Below are 27,350 nucleotides of genomic sequence, written 5' to 3'. Positions count from 1 at the left end.
GTGCAACTTTGTAGATAATTTCAACTCCTTACAGCAGAAGACACGGGTTCGTAGTCTGCCAAAGACCTGAAATGCATATCTTATCCGATATTGGATCTGTTCATCGGGCTGGAAAGGAAACTTTCTCTCGCATACGTTCATTTAGAGGCCGAAGTGTGTATACGAGTCTGAGTAGGAGCTCAGGATCTCCTGTAGGTCTTGTTCAGTGTTATCGACGAGGGTGAGGTCGTCTATATACTGGAGTTATGTGATGGATGCTGCTGACACCTTTGTCCTTGCTTGGAATCGCCTTTTGTTGAAAAGTCACTTCATCCGCTATTGGATGTCTACCCCTCTGATCAGATTGCCACTGGCGCGAGTAAGGAAGGCAATCAAGTAGGAGGTAAAAAGACAGTTGGTGCCAGTACAGATCCTTGTTTTACCCCCATTTGGGTGGGAAGAACTTCGACTGGCCCGACTGGGTGCCATTATGTAGGACACTGCCGCCCATGCCATCGTGGAGTTGCCTCATAATGGCAATGAATTTTGGTGAGCAACCATAACGACTGGGAGTTGTTCGTATTGGGAAGACCTTACTGAGTGCGGTTGCCCAGTCAGGAGAGTTGTAATAGGCAGGCTATATTTAGGACACCATTTCTAGCCTCTTTCCCATGTGGGGTAAGCAGAGTGGTCCCTGAAACGGGCTACTCAGTCGCAGAGACAGGGCTGGATTGCACTGATGCCTAGATCCTAATGCATAGACTACCTTATCTGTGCCGCCCATGTGCAGAGTTGTTATTAAGGTCTCTTGGCTGTCCTTTCTGCCTATCCCCGTCTCCACACGTCTGTCGCCGTAGGACTTCTGGAGTTTTAGGGGTTATACCGATAATGGAGACTAATGACCTGGATGATGGCTGTGGTGAGGCATGTGTACTACCACACTTCTTGGCTCCCCCATTACTGATCCAACAACTGCGGGGAAAAGGAGAGTTGTAATGGACTCTGTCAAGGTTACACAGCTAATATACCTAACCCCCATAACTCACTCACAACTACAACCTGTAGACAAACTCTCTTCATCTCTTTATTTTTATCGTCAATCAATGATGATTAAGGTGAGTCAGTAGTAAGAGTGTAAGAAATGAATGTGGAAGAGTAATGTGACGGGTGATGATAGCGAGTGAGGGTGCAGTACGTGACAGACACAAGAGGTGTGGCCGATAAGTACATTACATTCGCCACTGATGACTTACATCCTCTGTTGATGGATTACAATAGGCTACTACCTGAGTCAGCGTCGAGGATCGAGTTGAGATTAGATTGCACTTAAAATAGATGTCATTCTACATTTGTTGCAGTCCTAATGGCACCAAGACTAATGAATCAAAAAAGTATTCGGACTCACCTCTTTAGAAAATTAAAGAAGATTATTTACAATATACTGTACGTTTGCTGGGATGACTAAACCCAGAAATATACTGAATTATTGTGAAATATTCTAATATATCCTCGAAATTATACATTGAAACTAATGATACGTGTGTATGATTTCACATTGATGAAAGATATATTTAAAACTAATAAAATATCATATAAACATGAAGTGTCACTTGACCTAGTACAAACACACCAGTTGTACACCAAATATTCAAATATCTTATATCGTTTATTCCAAACACGACAGATGCGGGACATACTATAGGCGAGAGTGACCTGAAAACCCAGGACAAACGCTGATGACACCAGGTCAAGGAGATGAAGGACTGACCTAAAGTTCTTGGTCCTACACCTGGTAGATATCTCCCCCTATACCATGACCATTTTTACGCCACAATGATCCCATACTTACATCATTATTGAATCATATTTAGGCCATAATAGCCCCATACTTAACCCTGATGACCTCATACTCACGCTCGACCCTGTAATGGTTGACCGTGATAAGGGAGACTAGTGCAGAACGTAAGCAAAGGATGTTAGTCTCTCCATTGTTTTGTGACTGTATGTGTCCAGGTCTCGACTCCTTGCAGGTTGATGTGATGAATAACAGATGCCACCGTGTACACTCAGCCTTGACTTATCATAATAAATTTTTTCTAGATTATTTTTATTTTTTTAGTTTTTTTAAGAATGTTCCTAGTTGCGTTTATGTTATACTTACTTCCAGAGGAAGGCTGACTGTATATGAGTACCGATAAGTTTACTCAAGTTTCCGGCATAAATGAAACTCTTGTCAGTATTAATCACCGAGTATATAATAGATTTTTTTTTGTCTTGTTTAGAAGTTATATAATTATCCTTCCGCCGTCATTACTGGCACAGACTCTAAGCTCGCATTTAACTACCTTATTAAATCTATGGCATAGAAATTGTAAACTGAGAATAGCATAACTAATTCACTGAGTTATTTACATTAACTTTACAGAGAAGAAATAACAAGTATCTCTGAGACCTCCGCACTCCTAATGGACGTGTGTGTGTGTGTGTGTGTGTGTGTGTGTGTGTGTGTGTGTGTGTGTGTGTGTGTGTGTGTGTGTGTGTGTGTGTGTGTGTGTGTGTGTGTGTGAAAGAATATACCAGGGCTGGTTTGATGAAAATGACCCGGCAATCAATGTACTCATTGATGATAAATGTGCTGCTTTAACTGACTGGCAGACCAACCCTCAGTCTCAGACCAAAGCTGATACTTTCCGAAAGAAGAAAGCTGCGGTTCAGCGGGAACTTCACAATCTGAAGAACGACTGGTTTAAAAATAAATCATGTGAAACACAAAAAATTGCAGATCAGCACAAGATGTGCGAATTTTTCAATTCAACTAAAACAGTTTATGGGCCAATCACTCGTGGCGTAGCTCCTTCCGCTGATCTGATGGTAACTCCGTAATTAAAGACGATGAAGGCCTCCTTCAGCGTTGGAAAGAGCACTACCATTCACTGCTCAACCCAAACACCGATGTGGATGTCCTGACTACCCAGTAGGTCACTCAGCATCCAGAGTTGACCCACCTCAGCCATCCTCCATCCCTGGATGAGGTAGCTACTGCCATCAAACAGATGAAAAATAACGAAGCCTCAGAGCCTGATGGAATCCCAGGAGAGGTGTATAAAGCAGTAGGACCTCTGCCTACCAGCCAATTCCACTCTCTTCTGGAGAATATATGGGAAAAGGAGGAAATCCCCCAAGCTCTTAAAGACGCCTCCATCGTCAATATTTATAAGAACAAGGGAGACCGGTCAGACTGTGGCAACTACCACGGGATCTCGCTGCTGTCTGTAGCTGGCAAGATTATCGAAAAACCTCCTCCCAGAGTCTGAATGTGTCTTTAGACCATCACATAGCACCACTGACATGATCTTTGCTGCCCGCCAGATACAGGAAAAGTGCAGAGAACAGTGTCGTGACCTGTACATGGCTTTCATCGACCTAACCAAGGCCTCGGTCAACATATTTCCCTTCTCTGCTGACGGCCATGTAGTATTTCAATGTGATTCTGATCTTTTAAAATGTTAGTTTTTGCATAATGTAGTATTACTGATACGCAATTTGACTTCATATGCCTTATTGTGTGTAAAACTAAGTACGTATATATTAAATGCGTCCTCCGAAAGCGTGAATTAGCTACCAGAGTTTAACCGTTAATGTTCATGTATAAGATTTCTGATAAACTTCCAATGCGCTTATGTTTGAAATAATGAATGAATACATCTTTCTAATTATAATTTAGCTAAATATCTTTCTCGTCAGAAACGGTCGTCCCAACGATTATGAATAAACTCATTTAGAAATGTATCATTATTTCAGGACGAAATCGAACAGATTTGCAACAGCCAATCAGCTGTAACTCTTGAGGAGGGTGCGGGGCATCTCTTTTCAGCTGGGAAAAAGCGTAACGCCGGCGGGCAGCTAAAAAGGTATAAGGATAGTCTTAAGACAAACCTTAAAAGGTGCTAAATCGACCCCCCTCACCTGGGAGTCGATTACTCCACGTCTTAACGCTTGGAGGAGCACCACACGAGCAGGTGTCAATACTTTCGAGTTAGCCCGACTGCAAACCGAGGTAGACAAGCGCCAACGCCGGAAAAAAGCTGCCACCGCCCCTCCCGCACTCCATGTAGCCCTCCACAAGTGCAGCTCATGTGAACGACTCTGCCGGTCCCGTATTGGCCTCTATAATCACCTCAAAACTCACCAATGAAGGTGAAATCCCTAATAACTCATATCATTGTATCATAGCTGGATGATCGTCATTCTCGATTCCGATTGACAGCAAAGCAGTAGTAGTAGTAGTAGTAGTAGTAGCAGTAATAGTGTGTGTGTGCAGTACATTCCTTGGCAGTACTGGGACACTACCTGCTGTTGGAGGCTTATAATAACACCTTATTATGTGTGGAGGGGCTACACACACACACAACGTTGTATGACTCGCTTGACCAAGTCTTAAAGATACAAATTAAAATGCTTCTCACACACTCACCTTCTTGACATTCTGGTTCATATCTCTCACTAACCAGGTAGTGGTTGTGTTGGTGGTTATGGTGGTTAGTGGTGGTAATAATGGTGATAATGATGGTGGTAGTGGTGGTGGAGGTGATGGTTGATGATGATTGGCGGTGGTTATGGTGGTTGGTGGTGGGGGGGATCACGGCGGCAGCAGAGGCGGTTATGTTGATGGTGATAGTGTTCATGATGGTGATGGTGGTGGTGATGGTGATTATAATAAAATATTGTGTAAATAGTCATCATATAATGGTGGTAAGATAATTATCGTGTACAACGGTATTAACTTCTAATAGCAATATCTTAAGTACCTTTACCAGAAATTAATAAAATGAGACTCCTGAAGGCAGGTTTGGCGTACAACTGTTATAACTATTTTTACACCGCCTGCGTGAGTTACAAGCTATCTCTCGCTTCAGGGTCGCGGGGCTGATAATAATAGTGTGTTTAAATTATTAGCTATTAGTCATATGCTTATCCTGGTTCATTCATATATATATATATCTTTCAAAGTCAGAGGACATTACAACCTGGAACTAACATACTGTAGACACTGGCAGAACAAACGCTCACGACTAAACTTGTCATAACACAAAACAAGAAACATAAGGTCACCAGAAGCGTCACTGTATTCACCGTCGCTGTTGTGCCAATGTTACTTTGTTAAATTTCTATACAAAAAATAATTTAAATAAATGAAGAAGGTCTAGAAGATTATGTAATAAAAATACACCCATTATTATACAGCAATAAAAAGGTGGGAATGTTTAGGTAAGGTAGTCCATCTAAATGTTTCCTACCTAGGCTATTACAGTGCCGCCTTCATTCACTGACTTACCTGAAGAAGTTTATTCAAGGTTATGCTGAATTACTGTAGATTTTGTTATGCAGTAATAGTATTCTTGCCCGAGGTTTATAGCATATTTAATCATATAAAGTCAACATGTGGCCGTGATCCAGAGATACAGTAGGGGCGCCAAAAAAGATTCCTCTACGACCGGTTGGAAATGTTTTTATTAAAAGACCAACTACAGTCAACGTCATCAGTTAATATATTTTGTGTCCCCTTCCAAGACAAATTTTAGGGGAGGTGGTTTAAATTATCGTAGAATAAGTTAACCCCCTTTTTAACATGCCCTTATACAGTATACAGGATGTGAACCACCATAGAAGGTACTGTACGTGGTGACGGGTGACTCACTGCATCTATTTTTTGGCAGTTCTCTTCAAGTTTACCCGTTGATCGCATGACTGATGTAGTCAGTGACTCACTTAAAATACCAGATATCCTTGCAACTACCGAGGATTTACTACCATAGGTAACTGCATTCAACTTCGAGTTACTTATATAATATGTATACTGTTGACTATGTTGTACCCAAGCTTACCGCTGGTGCCCCAGGATGAAGTTTCATTCCTTGGTGGAGGGAGTGAACAGCTGCCAGATGTGAGGCGGGAGGGAGCGAGAAGCCTCAATAAGAGGCTGGGATAGCGCGGCTGGCACCTCTGACTCGTGAATGGGAGGTGCAGAGTGCCAGCCCATTCATCACCGCCATGCTGGGTCAGGGAGCGGGCAGTGTTCCATCCCGGCACTACACCTGGATTGGTACCAGATAAAACGATGAAAAACTTAATTAAATATAATTGTGTTTTTACAAAACACAATAAGGTTAAAAGTTATTCTTTGAGGCATCACCTTATTTATTAATTTATATCAGAACGATCATTATACACATATAAAGGATTGTGTAGAGCTACAAAGACAGAACAAGATTGTCAGTACAGAGAATTGAAGAGATGTACAGTATGCATGGGCGGTATATGGTGGCAAGGCTTCTCACTGTGTCGCCGCCTCGGTGACAAGGAGGAACGGTGTCTGGACAAGCTAGAGGGGAAATCCATTCATTGATCATTGACAAGAATTTGTGGTGAGCGTCAAGGAGTCTCGTTGTGTGTGTGTGTGTGTGTGTGTGTGTGTGTGTGTGTGTGTGTGTGTGTGTACTAGCCCGTATGTATTGTACAGTACAAAACCATAAATAAGTATAAGTACACTATCAAGTGCATTTGTAGCTGAGCAATACCTCTTCCACCTCCCCATATTGTCATGGTCCGTCATGGACTCCTGGTAAACATATTCCCTTATATTTCATTATTAAACATGCTCATTATTCTTTCCTCTACGTAAGGATATATTACCACCGGAAACTCGGCATTGTTTCATCAATATAACGATTTCCTTCACATTTATATATGTATATATACATATATATTTCATGTAGAGTCACATTGGAAACGTGGACAAGATAAATCTTGATAAAACCACACAGAAAAAGGTTTTATCAAGATACACAAGTATATATATATATATATATATATATATATATATATATATATATATATATATATATATATATATATATATATATATATATATATATATATCGTACACTACTGAGTGAAAATAACCCAATTGCAAGTATCGTTTTAACGCAAATCGTGAGTACAAGAGCGTGTGTCAGTGAGGAGGCGGGTGCGTGGGGGGACTGAGCCGTCACCCACACCGTAATGACGAAAGGCTCCGCTCTGACCCTTTATTGATCTGTGCTCCAGGTACCTGGCAACCACACCTGCCCACCGTGTTTATAACCTCCGGGGGACTCGTTTTAAAAAAAAGAAATGGAATTCGTTTCGTTCAGTTTTATGGAAAATAGAGCGTAAAAAACATGGTGTGTGTAGTATGTGTTGGTTGATTTACTCTCTGGTGTGTAGCAGTTTCTTGGAGATAATTTCAGAATACTCTACTACAAACCTTGTTATTGAAGGATAAGGAAATAATGTCAAAAGGAAAATAAATTTACCAAACTAGTAAAAACCTTTATACATCGGCCTCCCATAACAGCGTCTGGAATGACGTGGTCACTCATTTTTATAGCCAATGATTAGAGACACTTAGTACATCAAGCGTACAGTCTCCTCAGTCTATAGCATTAACTGACCAAATGTCCCTCCCTCAACGGTCGTGGACGAGGCTAAGGCGCAAGAAACTTAAGATAGACATTACGGTTTGTCTCTATACATGAGCTATCGACACCACCTACACCTGGTAAGTGAAGTACATGCACCAGTCACTCACCTGTTGAACCCCGGACAACACCTACTGGTTCACAACACACCACTGGAGTATTATGAACCCCGGACAACACCTACTGGTTCACAACACACCACTGGAGTATTATGAACCCCGGACAACACCTACTGGTTCACAACACACCACTGGGTATTATGAACCCCGGACCACCTACTGGTTCACAACACACTACTGGAGTATTATGAACCCCGGACAACACCTACTGGTTCACAACACACTACTGGAGTATTATGAACCCCGACAACACCTACTGGTTCACAACACACCACTGGAGTATTATGAACCCCGGACAACACCTACTGGTTCACAACACACTACTGGAGTATTATGAACCCCGGACAACACCTACTGGTTCACAACACACCACTGGAGTATTATGAACCCCGGACAACACCTACTGGTTCACAACACACCACTGGAGTATTATGAACCCCGGACAACACCTACTGGTTCACAACACACCACTGGAGTATTATGAACCCCGGACAACACCTACTGGTTCACAACACACCACTGGAGTATTATGAACCCCTGACAACACCTACTGGTTCACAACACACCACTGGAGTATTATGAACCCCTGACAACACCTACTGGTTCACAACACACCACTGGAGTATTATGAACCCCTGACAACACCTACTGGTTCACAACACACCACTGGAGTATTATGAACCCCGAACAACACCTACTGGTTCACAACACACCACTGGAGTATTATGAACCTCCCCAAGGTTTCAACGTAATTCCAGGTGGTCACATCACAGTCTCCAGGAACCTACGGCTAGATCTTCACAGATTTATCTAAGTTCACTGTACTGTGGAAAGCATTTGTCAGTGTAAGTGTTGGAAGGAACCAGTAAGGGCGTGAGTCATCCACCCTGCTTTAATATTGTCCTCCAGTGTGATCAATAGACCTATTGTGATCTACATATTGACCTGAGAGATCCAATACTGTTGTAATAATTCCAGGCTCTTACTTTTAAATAGGAAATGTATTTTGTTTGTCATGTAAGAATCACGTCAGTGCGCTTCATACAGTTGCTAAGTAACAATATTTCAATCTCTCATTAGGCATTAAAAGTATCTAGTAAGTTTGTGTAACGTAGCTAGTTCAGACTGCCTGAGTAACATAACAATAACATCAGATGAGTCTTTCACACCTTGGACCAGACAAGAGTTAGTTGTTCCCGGCACCAGTGTGCGTGTGTGTGTGTCACCGGAAACTTTTGTCGTTATGCGGTAAAGAACATAATAAAAAAAAAAGAATAATCTCATAAATTCTAAATTCTAATGAATGGTACAGTATAGATCCTCGACTTCATCTCTGACGTAGGCTTGTCAAACGTGTACTGAAGATTAGGTCGAGGGGTAGAGAAACATTCTGTGGAAATTAATTAGCGCCACCACCGTTATAAAACGTGCTACAACAACAACAACAAAAACAGCGAGAACAACAAACCTCTCTGCCAGTTGTTTTTCATATATCCTCATCCTATTGGCTTGGTGGAATTCAAGAACTTTTGATCGTTAATGAAATTTCTTGTAAGAGATTTCAGTGACCAAGCCAGTACAAGGGAAAGCATCTTTTCATGGTAGAGTCTCACTACTCTTTCGACTACATTTTGTCCACCATTTTTGTATAATAGTTTAAGCAAATCAAGTAGATATGCTCTCACAGTCTCTAGTTAAAGAAAAAAATAAATACACGTATGTTTAACACTCTGCACTAAGCATTAAACAACGGGAAATAACAACAGCTGGTAATGATGAGATGAAATCGGTTGTTTTAAGCAATAATTAATAAAGAAAAATAGCAAACACATTTGATCCTGATTTAAATAAACTACAATAAAACATCTTAAAATACGTATAGTAGAAGTTAACAACATAAGTATCACTAGAAACTGTCTCAGGTGAGTTTCTCCGACACTTAACTTGTTTCCTGTTCTGTACACTTATAATGAACATACACTTAGAGCTAGTAAACGGTGCACAAGAATTACGGAATGCGGTGGTTCAGTTGTACACAGGGCGTCGCATGAGAGTCAAGTATTATTGGAACAACAACAACAGTTTCCCAGCAACGTGAGGCGTCTGGGCCGACTACCACTAGATGTCGTGTCGGTAGAGTAGTGGGGGAGGTGATCGTCATGGTGGTGGAGTAGTGGGGGAGGTGATCCGTCATGGTGGTGTAGTGGGGAGAGTGATCCGTCATGGTGGTAGAGTAGTGGGGAGTGATCCGTCATGGTGGTGAGTGAGTGGGAGGTGATCCGTCATGGTGGTGGAGTAGTGGGGAAGGTGATCGTCATGGTGGTGGAGTAGTGGGGGAGGTGGTCGTCATGGTGGTAGAGTAGTGGGGGAGGTGGTCGTCAGTGGTGGTGGAGTAGTGGGGAGGTGGATCTGTCATGGTGGTGGAGAGTGGGAGGTGGGGGTTAGGAGTAGTGGGGAGGGTTGCTGTCTGGTGGTAGAGTAAGGGGAGGTGGTCCGTCATGGTGGTGGAAGTAGTGAAGTGGTCGTCATAGTGGTGGGAGTGGGGAGGTGGTCCGTCATGGTGGTGGAGTAGTGGGGGAGAGTGGTGTCATGGTGGTGGAAGTGGGGAGTGATCCGTCATGGTGGAGAGTAGTGGATTAGTGTCATGGTGGTGGGTAGTGGGGGAGGTGGTCATGGTGGTGGGAGTGGGAGGTGATCCGTCATGGTGGTGGGTAGTGGGGTCGATGGTGTGGAGTAGTGGGGAGGTGATCGTGGTGGAGTAGTGGGGGAGGTGGTCGTCATGGTGGTGGAGAGTAGTGGGGGAGTAGTGGTGGACGTCATGGTGGTGGAGAGGTGGGGGGATGATCCGTCATGGTGGTGGGAGTAGTGGGGAGGTGGTCGTCATGGTGGGTAGTGGGGGAGGTGATCCGTCATGGTGGTGGGAGTAGTGTGGAGGTGGAGTTGTGGAGGGGAAACTGGTGATCATTTGAGTAGTGACATGTAGTACTGTAGATGTAATGGTGCAATGAGTGGGTTAGTAGAGAGAGAGAGAGAGAGTGCGTGTGTCAGTGGAGTGGGTGTTTCAGAGGGTTACGTGTGTTGGTAGAGTGAAGGCATTAATAAAAAGAGTGTGTCAGTGGGGTGGGTGTGTTAGTAAGGGGGAGGGTGTGTTTGGTAGAATGGAGACTGTGTACTCATTAGGTCAGAACTACCTTGGCGAGAGTGTGTGAACTGAATCATAACACTACACAAGTGGGATGAGCTTACGTCACCTCAACACCGTACAATGTTGTGCATTATACCAAGTAAATTGAAATCTTGAGTAACAACCCTTGCACAGTACATTTTATACTGTGTGTGTGTGTGTGTGTGTGTGTGTGTGTGTGTGTGTGTGTGTGTGTTATAGTTCCAATAATCACAAGAACATTATAAAATTATCATCACGTATTTACAGAGGGAGTGAGGTATTAAGTGTCTCTCCAGGCCATTGTTAACCACGCATATGGACAATTTTACGCATCAGCCCACCACTCAGAAACTGTAATTACTCGTATATATATAAAGAAAACATTCATGTCCACTGTAATAGATTAAGCCTTCTCCCACTTATGGTATTTGTCTCAACCTTTGTCGTGAGAATGGGGCGGAAATCAATAAAGTGCATCCAAAGCGGCACATCAACGCCATGGTGGGAGGAGGGAAGACTCGCTGACAAATGGCGTCATATTAAGTGGTGGGGGAAAAGCAGCACCTATGGGGGATAAAAAAAAAAAGAAATTAGACCAAATTAAAAAGACGAGAACTAATAACCAAAGAATAAAACACAACATGCCAACGTAACAAAAAACAAACATCATCACCTCGGGCTAGCTGAGGTTTTTTTTGTTTTATCATTGCACGTAAACAAAAATACTTGGCAAACATTAAAATCTCGGATGTAGGGTGAGTAGATCTTAAGTACACACACACACACACACACACACACACACACACACACACACACACACAGACTAATCACATACGATAAAAAAAACTTTTGTGCGGTTTTTTTTCACATTGCCGAAGGAAGAAGAGAAATAACGATTAAGATGGTGCACCTGTAGTAACGTTAGGTAAGTGAAGAATGGAGGGGAGATTATTGATTGGTCGACTGGAATGGGAGGGAGTGAAAGGGGGCCAACCTAGGTGAGACGGGAGAAGAGGAAGACCGGGTTGAGGGGGGAGGGGGAGGGATGGTGGGGGAAGAGGAAGAGTGGGAAGAGAGGAAGAGTGAGACAAAATGAGTGAATGACATAGGAGGAGAGGGAGAGTGAAGGGAAAGGGGAGAGTGAGTATGAGACAAAATGAGAGAATGACATAAAAAGAAAGGAAGAGTGAGAATGTGAGGCAAAATGAAAGTGACATAGACGGAGAGAGAGAGAGAGAGTACGTGAGTGAGGGGAGGAGAGTTAGACAATGAGACAGAGTGACATAGGAAACGAGGGAGAGTGAGACAATGAGACAGCATGTGAGAGGCGAGAGTGAGAGAGAAGGAGAGATATTGTGGAAAGGATAGGAAGAGAATGAGAGAGAAGTTTTTTAGTTGAACATATTTATTAGCAAAGCTTGTAGTACAGTTTGCCTATTCTGAGTAATTCAGTCAGGTCTTGACACTGAGGGTGGTATCACTTCTCACTGCCACGCAGGACGGAGAGTGTGAGAGAATAAGAGACGAGGAATAAAGTGACAAGAAGGAGAGAGAGTGGGAGACGAGGGTGAGAATGATACGGAAGGAGATAAAGAGAGAGAGAGGAGAAGATGAGAGTTATAATTGAAGGACTGAATAATAGGAAGAAGCGAAAAATAGACGGAGAGAGAAAGAGAGAGAGAGATAAAGGAAAAACAGAAAAGGGCGACGAAACAAAAATTAAACAGAAAGCCAGAGAAAGTAAGATGAATGGAGAGAGATGGGCGGGAGAGAGAGAGAGAGAGAGAGAGAGAGAGAGAGAGAGAGAGAGAGAGAGAGAGAGAGAGAGAGAGAGAGAGCCTAATGGTGGGTGGGGGGGGGGGTGGGTGTAGCCGTTTAAGGTATGCATTAATTATCTCTCAACTGAGTTTGGCAAGATATCTAAAATAATCTTCTCAATTCTACGACCTTGAACTTTGTCTTACTGGGCAACTTGGACACCTTAAAGAAGATTTATAAGTTTGTTGATTGAATCGGTGACCTTTTCCAACATGTGACCAACAATATATTTTTTTTTCGGTAATATTTGTACTCGAGGTTTGTGCTAAGCGATATGATAGATATGTAAAGAAGGTTCGACTATGTTTTAATTTTCCGGAGCTAACAAGATTTTGCCAGTTGTCTCTGCATAAACCAAATTGAGTAAAGTGCAAGGATAGCCCGACCTAGTGTGTGTGTGTGTGTGTGTGTGTGTGTGTGTACGCGTGAATGACCCTGCCTTATACACGGAAGAGGGAAGCTCTGTCTTCTGGTATTGGTGAACTATTTTGTGCCCAGCGGGAAAGTCGTCAGTTGTCCATAACTCGTTGCACCAGGCGTCTAGTTTACTTCATTGAACTTCCAGCGGGAAAGTCGTCAGTTGTCCATAACTCGTTGCACCAGGCGTCTAGTTTACTTCAAATGAACTTCCTTCGTGGTTTCTAATATCATCTAAGAAAATAAATGTAATGTATCTGGTGTAATTTCCTAAATATATAAGTTGCTGAGTGATATTTAAAATTATTTAAAGATGTATTTTCATTTGATTATTGAGCCCCCCTAACGCTGACCGAGAAGTCTAAGTTAGGTTAGGTTAGGTTAGGTTAGGTTAGCGTTAAGGTGGTTAATCGTATTGTGAAATAAAGTGGAGGGCTAATTTTCATGTGTTCAGTGTAGGGTTCTGCGATGGTGAGTTAATGTATCAAAAGGTTTTTGGTCATAGTATTGAAGACGTTTGCGTGACAGATGTGTGAGCCGGGTGCAGGTAAAGGTTAAGGGGCCGCCACGGTGCTTCTTGCTGCCCTCCTCTTCCCCAGGTCCCGGATTCTCAGAGATTCGTACTTGAAGTGTCCCCATTACCGGTGATGTGAGAACGAGTCTAACTGGTTCACTTAAGATACGACACTAGGCTGGATGGAGAAAAAAAATCTTCAAAACTGCATTGAAACTTTACATGAGTTAGAAAAGTATTTGTGTCCAATTAGGAGAAGAATTAATGCAAGAACCTTTCAGAATTCACATGTGCTCATGAACGGTAAAACTGTCAGTCTTACACTGTTTACATCAAACTGTAAAATTGTCACATGTTTTCCGAGTCTCTTAATGATATAATATTGCCTGAGTTGATTTTGTATTAATATAAACCAAAGTTGTCAATGGTCTTTCCAATCGAACCGACATTAAAAGGAATCATCAAGAACTTATCGAGGAGCTTTGGTTGTACTGCGTCCAATAGTATTGAGGTTATTACTTAAAGAAACATTTATCAACAGACTGGTAGCATCATCGCTATCTCTCATAAAAAAAAACTTTAGTCGTGGCCATAAAAAGGCTTTCCTTCATGTCAAAAATATCGAATATCCACTAAAACACTACAACATATTAGAATTTGGGTGAGAGATTTACAGGCAGTAAATATATGAAAAATAACAGTAGTACACGGTTAATAAGGGACTGACTGAGTGGTTGGTGTTAACTTAAAGAGGATGGTCTTCTTTCAGGTAAATTTCTGATTCGAAGCAACACCTCTAGAACGTGAACCATTAATGTGGCCTTATCCACTCTACTGTATTTGTTTCATAGGTGGACGTATTTTCTGAAGTAAAAATCTTTTATTATTATTATTATTATTATTATTATTATTATTATTATTATTATTATTATTATTATTATTATTATTATTATTATTATTATTATTATTATTATTATTATTATTATTATTATTATTATTATTATTATTATTATTATTATTATTATTGCAAACAAAATTCAAGTGATATTTTCAGCAAAGGGCTATTTATGTTTTTATGAAGTGAGGAGAAAGACGAACTTATTTTCGATTATCATTATGTGTATTTTAAAACTATGATCCACTTTTTAATTATTTAATTTGAAAAGTTGTCATAACAATACCAACTGACTCCAAATTAAGAATAAGTATAGCATTATATTGATACAAGCAATTTCATTATATTGTGGGGGGGTTTTATATAAGCTAAAATTATTTTGATTTTCTTGGTTTCCTTTCATCAAAAAACAAACAATAAATAACGGATAACGATTTACCTGTTGCTAATATTCGAGTACGGAGACTCGGGGATTCCTTCGTCAAGAATTCCTCTTACTGATGATATAAAAACGCACCTTAAGTAACCCCCGGCTATAACGGACGATACCTTGCAAATATTTGAGTATCGAGTAACATAATCTGCTAAACACTTAAACCTCTAAAAAATGGTAAAAATACAACTAGGCAGGCCCTTGATTCTCAAATCATTCATACCGACAAACGCATTTAGCTACGGTGCGATTATAATATCATTTTGCTGTCTATCGTGATGTCATAGCTTAAACTATACTGCCAGATGCATACGCTCTCACGTCTCTACTTAGTGTGTGGAAGTATCGAGTTACAAGTCTTTGAGAATCCGCCTCCTGTGGTAGCCTAGCAAAAAGTTGCCTCTTAACAAACATATCGTGGCAGTGGTCAAGGAGGAGGACCAAATTTGGAGAATCCTGGCTCTTGTTTCTTACTCCACTAGCGGCAGTTACTGGACATCTGCCTCTTTTACACAGTTTTGAAGAGTTATTGCCTGCCTCGTGCACAGTAATCATTTCATTCTTTGCGTGTTCCAAAGATTGGTAAATTATTTCATCATTTATATGCCTGTTTATGTAGAAGCTACTGAGTTATTTGTTTCAGATGTGGAACCTGTTCAGGCCCTTACTTGCTTAACCATATCTTGAGTACGTTGCCACTACCCTAAGTAAAATGAATCAGCCCAGAGAGATATCTTAACGCTTTAGAGTACAATGACCTATTCCATGAGTACGATGACTAATATAAATGTAATCTTACTCAAAGGGGTTAACATTTATAAGAGTACAGGTTTTTGGTTTGCTTAACTTTTGGAGATTTTCCGATCCTTTGTGTGTATACGGTCATAGACATAACAGGTATTTATCTATTTTACCAAGAGAAAAAATTACAATTCATTTTACGCATTTCAGTCATGGAAATCATTTAATCTAACTAACTTTCGACACTCAGAGAATATGGGAATCATTCGCAAAAGAAGAAAAAAAAACATTCTTTCCGTGAAGAGGAACACTGCTTGCTATTTCAGCTCGATAAAGATAAGCGTTATCCTTGGAGCCTCTAACTGCTGTCTTAAAAGATAATCATAGTTAAGCTGCAGAACGATTCATCCAAGAAGGTAATTAACATCAGCTTCATACCTATCAATCAGTATACCTTTTGACCAGTATACCTGTTGACCAGTATACCTGTTGTGTAGTATACCAGTTGTCAGGTATACCTGTTCACCAATGAAATTAGCTATAATATATACCTGTTGATTAGCACACAGATACAGCATATACCCGTTCATCAATAAAAATGTTGATAAGTATACCTGTTGACCAGTATACCCGTTGATAAGTATACCTGTTAATCAACATACCAATTATTCAATATATCCGTTAATTAGTATACCCATTCATCAGCATACCCGTTCATCAGCATACCCTTCATCAGTATACCTGTTGATCAGCATACTTGTTGATCATTATACCTGTTCATTAATATATCCGTTCATCAGCAAACCCGTTAATCAGTATACCCGTTGATCAGCATACGCATTCACCAGCATACCCGTTCATCAGTCTACCTGTTGATCAGTTTACCCGTTAATCAGTGTATCCGTTGATCAACACACCTGTTGATCTGAGTAAGCGTATGGTAGATTGCTTGTTACCCAGTATTCCCGCTGTCCAATGGATGATTCAACACATTAATTAGAATTTTGTGACCTTTTTTTTAAATATGACTATCGTGCTGTTGGGGTCATTCAAATTTACTGTTAAGTTTTCTTTTAAACAATATAATGTCCAGAGGCTTGGATTCTCAAATGCTCCGACGTTAATTTGTTTTACCTAAACTGAAGATGTAAACACGGATTTAACTGGTTCCCGTTAGCTATGTGGCGGGCCAGAATGACATCACTAATACTGTACATGGAAGCAACAGCAACTACTGTAGATACGTTCTCCCATCACGATTTATTATTTTTGTAATATAAGATGCTTTTTAAATTCGGACCCAGAGGAGAAAGTCACCATTGCCTATAATTATTAGGTGTTTATGTGTCTATATTCAGCATGACGTTGCCTAGTTTTAAAGAGATGCTTCACCCACAGTGAGTCCCTCCGTGCCTGCCTCTTACTCTATCCGCAGTTTCATATCCGTGTGTGTTAAATATGATGTGAATATTAATGGTCACATTAGGACTTTTGATTGTGTGCAGACCTATTTATGTCAAGGTTAGGTGAGGTATTGAGATAATCCGTGTTAGGATAGGTTTTGTTTGGTTAGGTTTAGGTTTGGGTTCATTGAGGTGAATCCTCCTAAATTCCCGTATACAATATTTCTAAGCATGTACTGTACATTACACCTTTTCACATATCTGTTGAGACATTGTTACAAACTATTTGACAAATTTCATAACCGAATAACAGAACATATATCGAATGACAATCTAAAATAACTGTTGGTGGTATGTCATTCTCCAATTGTTACATTCTCAAACTATATGTAGACTGTCGGTTTATTGTTCACGTCTGTCAACTTCATAACTTATGTCAATCATTTCCGTTAGCATGAACGAACAGTTATTTTAGATTGTCATTCGATATGTGTTCTGTCATTCGGTTATGAAATTTGTCAAATAGTGTGTAACATTGTCTCAACGGATATGTGAAAAGGTGTATTGTACTTAAACTAGTAACACGACGCAAACACACAAGGCAGCAGTGTGGCCAGCACTACACTCGACCTCCCTCACTTCCCTAACAATAATTGGATGGATTAATGGTTCCCCGGGCGCAAAACAACTACTGCTGTACAGTGTACTCGTATACCTTAGGACGGTTGCCGCCGCAGCCCTGCTGCAGAAAATTGTAATTCTTAATATCTTACTAACAAAAAAAAAAACATTATCTCCAGATACTTTCAGACAATTATAATTATAATGGTTGCCCCTTGTGTTCAGGGTTGGCAGGCCCTGTTGCCACCTCACTAGGGATAAATTTGTTTAAGGTGTAGAAGCTGTCGTCAACACAACAACCATAACGTAAGTTAACGAACTGTATATGACTCAATGCTAAGGATTAATAATCCCATAAAAGACCGTACAACTTGCCATCTACACTGGTAAACCATTATTTCGGAACACGATCAGCAAATCGATTAATACCCAGGTTCACAGTCACCGATGAACAGACAGAGACAAATGGGGTAAAAAAAAAAAAAAAAAAATCCCAGCGTTTGACCTTGCCCGGGGATCGAACTCAGGACTATTCACTTACGAAGTCAGTACAGTAGTGTACTTTAGCGCAATACACCCAGACAACTTTCGCGGGGAGGAGCTTCAATGTGATTTTATGGGGCCAAGGTTTAAACACCCGAAAAAGGTATTCTTTAAACTACTTTTCAGTCATATTTAGATAAATCAACATAAAACATGGCATAAATATAGCTTGTCATCGACTCAATACAATTGTTGTTTTTTAAAGTGAAATTTGTAAATTTGTGGTCATTTTATAGGAGCCATGTTTTATAAAACTGCTATTTTGGGAGGAGGCATGCTGCAGTGACTTATAAATTGTCTTATTCCTACATAAAGGATTTAATTTTATAATTTGTTTGTCAGCGAGGTGTTGTTACTTACCACACACAAAACTTACAAGTGGTTTAGGCTGAGCAGTGAAGTCTATCATTTCTCCTTTAATATTAAGCCTTGTGGTACAGCGAACCCACTGTAATTAAATTACTATTTTTTTTATTAAGTTGAATGACTTCATGGCTGATTTTTCTTTATTTCAATGTGTTTTTTCCTATAGGGGAGAAGAACAACATTCCCTTTTCACTAATACTCAGAGATTAAGTACAGTGCCAAAAGATTTTGATTTGCCAAAAGAACTCATTTTGAAAAAAAAACAAAGATGATTCTCCTCTCAATTTCTTTCATTTGTATTTTTTCCTTCTCTATGTCTCCTTTCGCTTCTTCCTTGTCATTATTTAAATTTCCGCCTCCAGTGCAACACAAAATAGTTGCAGTAAAATAATAACTCCCCGATAGTCTGATACACTAAGAGGAGGCAGTGGGTTAGACTAATGTAGACGGGAAATAAACAATATTTCTCTCCATTAAAGCTCGCTTGTGAAAATATGAAGGTTTAAAGAGTTCATGGATTGAACCGTGAATAATGAAGGCGTTATATTCAATTTTCAATTTCAATATTTATTCTTTGATAGAGGAACCGGGATCCTAGTGCTGTCACTAGGTACCCCTGTACAATAACACCAGAAGCATCTGGCAAGTGTCACAAGTATATATAAATATTATAAAGGTGCTTACTAAAGCCTAAGGAAGGAAGGATATTCCTTCAACACATCATCAATATTATTTACATAATATCTGGCCAGTATGGGGAGGATCATCGTGTCTCCGTCAGGGGGTCGTGGAGTGGTGGTCCAGCAGGCGTCACGGAAGCGTTGTGTGTGTGGACATCTTAGGAGGCAGTGAGCAAGGGTGCGGCTGTCGGGTCTTCTGCATAATTCACAAGAGCGTTGCTCAGGGGAGGCGGGGATACCAATCTCCCAAGCAAAGTCATACCCAATGATGATACGGGCAGCAATCACGTCCCTTTTCCTCGACCCTTTCCCGTAGACATAAGAGAGGTCAGGAAGTTTACGGAGGACATCGTACCAGGTGGGCGGGGAGTCCAGGGGGATGGCTGCTTCCCGAGCTTCTCTCTGTTTGCACCGAATTTGGGTCCTAAGCTGTAAAAGTGTTCGAGGAATAACGTAGTCAGGTGTGGCCTTGTTACAGCCAGTCTTGGCAAGGCCATCTGCTGCCTTATTCCCCAAGATACCGACATGACTGGATATCCATAGGAATGTCACAGGACGGCCTGCATCCTGAAGTGTGCATGTTAACCCTCGTATTCGTAGGATGAGGTCCTCATTTTCCCCTGATCCAAATGCGATCCCGTCGAGAGCAGACCTGGAATCGCAGCAGACAAACAAGGGGCAGAAACCATCGGCTTCTTCCTCAGCGAGAAGGGCAGCAAGGAGGGCTATCAGTTCAGCCTGAATGGAGGATGCTCCGTCAAAAACTCTGAGAGAAAGTTTGATAGGCTCAGGGGCATCAGAACAGGAGATGTAGACACCAGCCCCGGCCCTACCTGTAGCGGGGTCAACAGAGCCATCAGTGTAGAGGACGACCCTACCTGGGGACCAGTATGCGATCCTGGAGAGGTGGTATTTGCAGAGAATAACAGGGCTCACGTGGGATATAGGGAGCGGTCCACCGAGGGCAATCACTTCAGGTTGAAAATTCAGCCAGGGAGAAGGAGACAAACCAACAGCAGGGGAGATGACAATATCAGGCAGGAGGTCGTGTTCCTGAAGGGCTCGGATGAGTGACCCTCGCCACTGTCTTCTAGAAGGAGGTCGGCCTCGGACAGCAGGAGTCAAGTTGGCTTGGACATAGTTGCCCCGAAGATCCTGTAGAATGGAAACGGTAGTGTTTAGGTAAAACTCCTGGACACGATCCTGTAAGGGGGAAAGACCAAGTTCGGTATATAGAGAAGTAGAGAGTGTCCTCTGAGGGGCCCCAGGGATGATACGAGCAGCTTTCCTCAGGATAACTTCGAGACGGTTGACAGCAGTCCGACTAATGTTGACAAGGGCAGGGGCGGCGTAGTCGACGCAGGAACGGACAAAGGACTTATACATGGTGAGAAGTACAGGGATGGTGGCACCAAGGGAACCCCTGCACATGGTAGAGGGGGGAGAGAGACGCCGAAAGCATGTCTCGAAGATAGCCGATTTCAGGGATCTGAAAACGTGTGCGAGTTACATACACACCCAAGTATCTTGTCTTATTAACCCAGTCCAAGGGCGTTCCTGATAAGAGGAAGGGGGCGGTACAACACGACCGTGCCACATGGCTTTTGTTTTCGCAGTTGAAAGAAGGAAACCAAGTGAACCACACTCTCTGGAGACCAGACCAAGACCTTCCTGCATGCTGAGGTAATCAGGGGTTTGGAGGAGGACATCGTCGGCATATCCTGAGCGGACAACTTCTGTCGGCCACGGGAGAGATGCAATGGAGTGCATGAGAGTGTTAAATAAGGTGGGACTCAAGACTCCACCTTGAGGGGTGCCGAGGTTCATTTCTTAAACAGGAGATATAGAGCCTTCAACGCGAACCCGGGCCTGACGTCCAGTGAGGTAAGAGGCGATGCATCGAAGAAGTCTCCCTTTAACCCCTGACCGCGCAAGTTCAGCTAAAATGAGGGCAGGCTGAGCCGTATCAAAGACTCCCTTGATATCAAGGAAGACAGAGACGCGGGCGGTCTGATTGCAATAAAAGGAAGCAATGGAGTGTGCTGTGCTGCGATGTTGTACGAAACCATTGAGGGAGTTGTGGAAGCCGCCTATGATGTGAAGAAGGCGACGATGGGGGTATCCTCTCCACCATCTTGCAAACACGGGAGGTAAGACTAATGGGTCGATATTTCCCAGGATCTCTCGGCTTAGGGAAGGGGATAATAGTGGCATTTTTCCAGTTAAACGGGAGAACCCCATGTTCATAAGACATATTGAAGAGAGCGAGCAAGGGGCCGTTAGGAATATTAGTACAGGCGTTGAAGACGAAGTAGGTTATCTGATCATCCCCAGGAGAGGTGTCTTTTCTAGAGCGACGAGCACTGTCAAGCTCGAACTGTGTGATGGGATGATCAGTGGGGGCAGGGGAGGTAAGAGCAGCACGAACAACAGGCTCAGACGCATCGATGCGGGCCTGCACTGCCTCCTGCATTGGATCTGGAAGTGCCTCAGGGGAGGAAGCTCGTGCCCAGTCCTCCATTAAAGAGCAGGCAAGGGAGGCGGGGTCAGGGTGGGGAGGAGGCCTCCGTCGAGTACCCCGTATAGCATTAATCCGATTCTATACATAGGAGGGTGACGACTGGAACGATAGAGACCCCATGAAGGATAGCCAGTAGGCCTCACGAATCCGACGACGCTCCTGAGTTGCAAAGGAGCACCAGTATTTTAAGTCTTCCCAGTCCTCTGGAGAGCGAGACCTCCGTATAGCAGAATGAAGATCACGGGTTACCTGCCGGAGATGTCTCATGGCAGGGATACGATACCAGTAGTTGTAGGCACTTCTGGGGTGACGGGGAAGGCGTGGAGGGGCAGCGCGATTGACAGAGTCATACACGGCATCAACAAAATCAGCGCTGTAAGAGTCAAGGGACTGAAGGACAACATAGGAATCCTCCCAGGTAGAAAGGTATTGGGTAAAGGAAGGAACAGCATCTTGTGTGAGACGAAGGCGAGGGGATCGATAAGGAGCTGATGTAGGGGCAGAGAAGGAGAGCCTGAGATGGGTAGTAACGGCAAGATGGTCACTATACAGAGCAGGCTCGGTGCAGACGGTAGGATGAAAGGAGGTATGACCGTTCAATAGTAAGCCAACATCAAGGAAACTATGGGGGAGGCGAGTAGGATCGTCAGGACAAAGAAAGCGAACATCATCATCCCCATTAAGAAACTGTGAGAGATGTGATCCGTTAAGAGTACATGGCGTGGGATAATCTGGAGTAAGAGTGGAATGGCGGACATTAAAGTCGCCAAGAACAATAGTGGGAACCCCATCATGGAGATCGTGAAGTACCTGGGGGTCCAGAGAATCACTCTTGAAATGAACATTGACTACACGAAGGGTCCTGTCACCAAGAGTAAGGGAGACAGAAAGTAATTCAGACGGGGGTCCAAGTGAGTCAGGTGAAGGAAGACGAACTGATGGAATGGTGTTACGCACAAGGGTGAGGAGGCCACGAGCCTGCCCACGGTACCGAGGCAGGGTGTAAACAGTATAGCCAGAGAGGCGGAGTGGAGTAACATCGTCTGTGATGGTTTCCTGAAGAAGAAAGACATCTACTTGATGGGAGAGCACAAACTGGGCGAGGTCTGTCCGACGAGGTCTAAGTCCCTGGATGTTCCACTGTAAGAAGAGGAGGGAACGGCCTCCGGTGTGAGATGAAGAGTCGGTGGGGATAGACAGGACTCCGGAGGAGGTACCAAATTCTGTTGAGGATATTGGAGAGGGAGGAGTGGGAGAGCGAGGGATGGATCCTCCATCTCGGGAGAAGGAAGGAGACGGGTCACCAGGGCTTGCAAAGTGCGCCCCTGGTGGGTCAGGGTGTCCAGAATGAGTTGATGTTGCCTCTGCACCGTTGCAATTGTCTCCACAAACGAGTTAAGTTGGGCAGAGAGAAGGTTGATTTGCTTGGAGTGGCGATCCAGACGGAGAGTGATTGTTTCCATAGAACCAACTTGGTGTACCTGTACAGGAGCTGGAGGTGGCGGTGAGGATTGCCGAGGGCCCCACTGGGCAGGTGGTGGTGGTAGCGACGGAGAGGGACGGTGAGGGTCCAGGTGGGCAGGAGGTGGTGGTGACTGTGTGGCAGGGCCGGCAACGACCTTGTTCCAAGAACGGTAGGGAGAGGGAGGGAGGGGAGAAAGAATGGGTGGTAGGGGGGATGGTAGAGGAGAGATCAATGGGAAATCCTTGGTGGATGGAAGAGGCGGTGGTGGATAGAAGTGAGGTTTGGTTGACAAGGGATTCGTCAGAGACGAGGGCGGTGGAACAAGGTAAGTTTTCCCTAGGCGAGTGCCAGGACGCTGTGGGCAGTTGGCATTCCAGGCGTGGTGACTGCCATAGCAATTGACACACCGTGGAATAACTGGGATTTTGTTCTGAATTTTCGATTTGTATTCCACTGTGTCGTGAGGACCTGCACAGAAACCGCAGGCGACCATCCTCGTGCACTCCCAGGTGCGGTGTTTCCACGATTGGCAACGACCACAGATTTTCGGGGTTCCGATAAATCGGTCGAGAGGACAGTTGTGAATAGGTCCTACATTCACCTTCGGGGGGAGGGGGCCCACCCACCAGCCGATGAGTTCGTTGGATGGACGTTTGGAGACCGGGTTGATGCGGCGCTCCATGTCGAGTAGTTGTGGGAGAAGAGGACGAAGATCGTCGATAGGGATCTCCAAGGGTACAAAGAGTTTCTGGGGTGATGGTGTTGAACTTCAGCATCACCTCCCTCTGGGGAGCAGGAAAGCCCACTTGAGTGAGCAAGTACCGTCTCGTCCATTTGTGTGGTAACTATTACGGCTGTAGGACCTCGGCGGAGGCGAAGTGTTGAGTCCTGAAGTGGAGATCAGTGACGGAAGAACCAGGTCGTCCGTGTGCTCAGAGGCAAGTCCTGAGGAAAGGCGAGACGACGAAGGAGCGACGGGGCAGGGAGACGAAGGGAATCCCCTATGTCCATTGACGGCGGAGGGTCGGTCATTGAGCCACATGTAAGCTCACTTGGGGACCCCGACGGCAGAAGGAGGTCACCCTCTACAGCCCCAGATGAGGTGCGAGGGGGAGCCGTAACTCCTGCTGGAGACCCTGGCTTCAGCATCACTGTCACCTACTGTACTGCCGCCGTCTCCAACGAACGGGAGCGTTTAACGGCGGGCATAGGGCACGTTGGCAACACTGCAGTCAAGTAGATAGTCTGGCTTGTTTGAGGTGAAGTGGTAAAGACGTCACTGCTACGTCACACTTCACATTGCGCATGCGCAAACTTGAAAATCTTCGACCAGAGGGACCGGGTGGAAGGACCAGCTGTTTTATCAAACAAAAATGACAAAGTCCAAACCTTAAACAAAATAATAGATACCACTGTGCTGATAACTTGGTCTTACTATAGTTCTCTGCACAGACTGGGATTATTAGACTCGCTGAATTCGTCAGAAATACGACTTTTAAGGAGCAGTCTCTTACAGCATTTGTTGACACCCACGGCACGCATGCGCGTTCTTGCGTTATATTCGTGAGTAACTCTTCTTGACCATAAACTCTTTTTCTTATCTGGGTTGTGCATAAACATAGCCTAATAAATCTACATAACCTACCGTAAAGTATTTTCACACATCTCCAATTCGGCTTGCTGGTACAACAGTCAACTTTGTGCATGAGTGCTTTACCGTTACTTTACTTTTATCCTCTTCACCACTGGTCGGCTCGTGATTCGCTTGGGTGGTCGGTCACGCCTCTGTTACGCACTGTTGGCAAGTACTAGGCATGAACTGGCTTCTGAATGTATCTGTACCTGCGCCAGTGTTGGTCAAATTTAAGCTGGTCTTGAAAGAGCTCACACTCAGTGCCGTCACAACACTGTCCGGGAGATTTCTCCAAGAGTTTGCCCTCATAGTTTTCTGGACTTGTAGCTTCTTCAACCCTGAACTGCGATCCCTTGTATAGGGCGAGCGTCTGTCAGCTCCAGGTTTGGACACTCGACTGAGTAGTGCCCTCTGAGATGTTTATAAACTTCGATTAGATCACCCTTTGCCCGTCTATAGTATAATCTAGGCAGTTGCAGCTGTTCAAGTCTCTCTGGGTAACTGAGGTGTTGTTAGTGCAGGCGCCATGCATTCTGATGGCCCTCCTTTGGAAATTTTCAATCAACTGACAGTCCCGGGGACTAGACGGGGTGATAGTCCTATGACGGGGAGGCACCATACTTTTGAAGAACGCTGGACCTTTTAAATATCTGAACAACCTTCTTTTCAGACTTACTAGTTTATTGCTTGATTCACCTTCTTCTCACTGTAGCCCGAGAACTTCAGTTCGTTGTCGATATACACAGTAACACACCCAGGTTTTTTTCACATTTGGTCTCTATCATTGCAGTTTCTGCGTCCTGTTGGGACATAAAATATACGCTTCCTTACTGTTGGTACGACATATGTGCATACTCTCACACTTCGTGGCATTGAATCTTAGCAGCCATTTCTTTGACCACTCTTGAATCTGATAAAGATCTTTCTGTAGATCTTCACAGTCTGTTTGGTTCTTAATTTCCCTGAATAACTTGGTATCGTCCGCAAACATTTGTATGGAGGAGTGTATAGCTTCTGGCATGTCATTAATGAAACAAACAAACATCAACGGGCCCATTACACTGCCCTGTGCAAGGGCGGATCCAGGGGGGGGTCCTGGGGGGTTTGGACCCCTCCTTTTCATCAGAAAATTCCAATACTTTTTCTTTAATGCAGTATTGTACTCAGGCATTTTGTATAGTAAAAAGTAATTACTAATGACCTCAGAATACTTCCTAATATCAAGTGCACATGGCTTCAAAATGGCCTCAAAATGGCCTCAAAATACCCATGATATTGGTCAGATTTCAACGAAATTTCTGGGGAGCTGAGGTTGTCGTTATTATCACTCTGTTCCAGAATTTAAGTCCAAACATCCAGCACCTGAGTAATTGTGTTAAGCACAAGCGTCCCGTCATAAACCCGCATTGGCAGTCCTCTATTTTGTTGTTTCGTAGTAGATGTTCTAACATGGCATCTCTTGTAATGCTTTATAGTACTTTACACACTATGTTGGCCAGACTCACTCTTATGAACCTTTAGCTTTGACAATTGATTTCTTATACCCTCTTCTGAGAACACATTGTGGGTCAGAGCTGTGTCTTTTCTCAAACGCAGGAAGATTGTTCGCATTCTCTCTTGTGAACACCAAGGAAAAGAATTTGTTCAACCTCTTGTCTTGATCTGAATCTGCATAACTACCGTCTTCAAGTCTCTGATCCCATACGCCTACACGCGTTTTTAATTTTGATTTTGCGTAACGGTAGAAAGCCTTTGGGTTTGATTTGACTTTGCTTGTAATCTGCCTCTGGAACTCTTTTTCAGCCCTTCTACGTTCTGACTTTGCTTGGTTCCTGACCCTAGTATACTCGTACATCCTCGTGTCCTGCTCATCGTTTGTCTTAAATTTTTGAGATATTTTCTTAACTCCGTCAATCAAGATATGGATCTATAGGCTATACACAATATTTTAATCATATTTACTCGGTTACTCGGATGCAAAGTGAGCAACGCCTGTGATATTGACGTGGCTGACTGAGCCTTCCGAGTGCTGCAGCTCTCTTAAAGGTACTACAATACCCTCTGGAAACCTGTTATAACCTCTTTGGATATTAAACGTATCACGTAGATGTACTGTACAAGCAACCTGTAGTAAGCTAAGGAGCATGAAAGTCTCTTTACGGTGGTCATTTATATAAATAAATAAATAATAATAATAATAATAATAATAATAATAATAATAATAATAATAATAATAATAATAATAATAATAATAATAATAATAATAATAATAATAATAATAATGATAATAATGATAATGATAATAATAATAATAATAATGATGATAATAATAATAATAATAATAATAATAATAATAATAATAATAATAATTACAGTACTGTACAGTATTTCGTAAAATCACCATGTAAGTTTGCAATTGGTTTAGCACGTACAGTTTGTATAGATAACGCATGTACTATAATATACGGTGTACTATACATGACTACATTTTTTTTTTACTTTTATCCTCTTCGCCA

General features: G+C 42.9%; 1 protein-coding gene across 1 annotated transcript in view; it reads right to left on the bottom strand.

Annotated features, from left to right (window-relative positions):
• Window positions 1-622: 622 nt before the first annotated feature.
• LOC121873121 (piggyBac transposable element-derived protein 1-like) overlaps window positions 623-27,350 on the bottom strand; it is a 29,743-nt gene continuing 3,015 nt past the window's right edge. The window contains exon 2 of the mRNA XM_042376435.1: window positions 623-841. Coding sequence (XP_042232369.1) covers window positions 623-841 — 219 coding nt within the window. The remainder of the gene's footprint in view (window positions 842-27,350) is intronic.

The sequence above is a fragment of the Homarus americanus genome, unplaced genomic scaffold, assembly GCF_018991925.1.
Source record: "Homarus americanus isolate GMGI-L3 unplaced genomic scaffold, GMGI_Hamer_2.0 scaffold32929, whole genome shotgun sequence".
In the NCBI taxonomy this organism is placed as follows: Eukaryota; Metazoa; Arthropoda; class Malacostraca; order Decapoda; family Nephropidae; genus Homarus; species Homarus americanus.
This window is presented reverse-complemented; position numbering and strand designations above follow the sequence as displayed.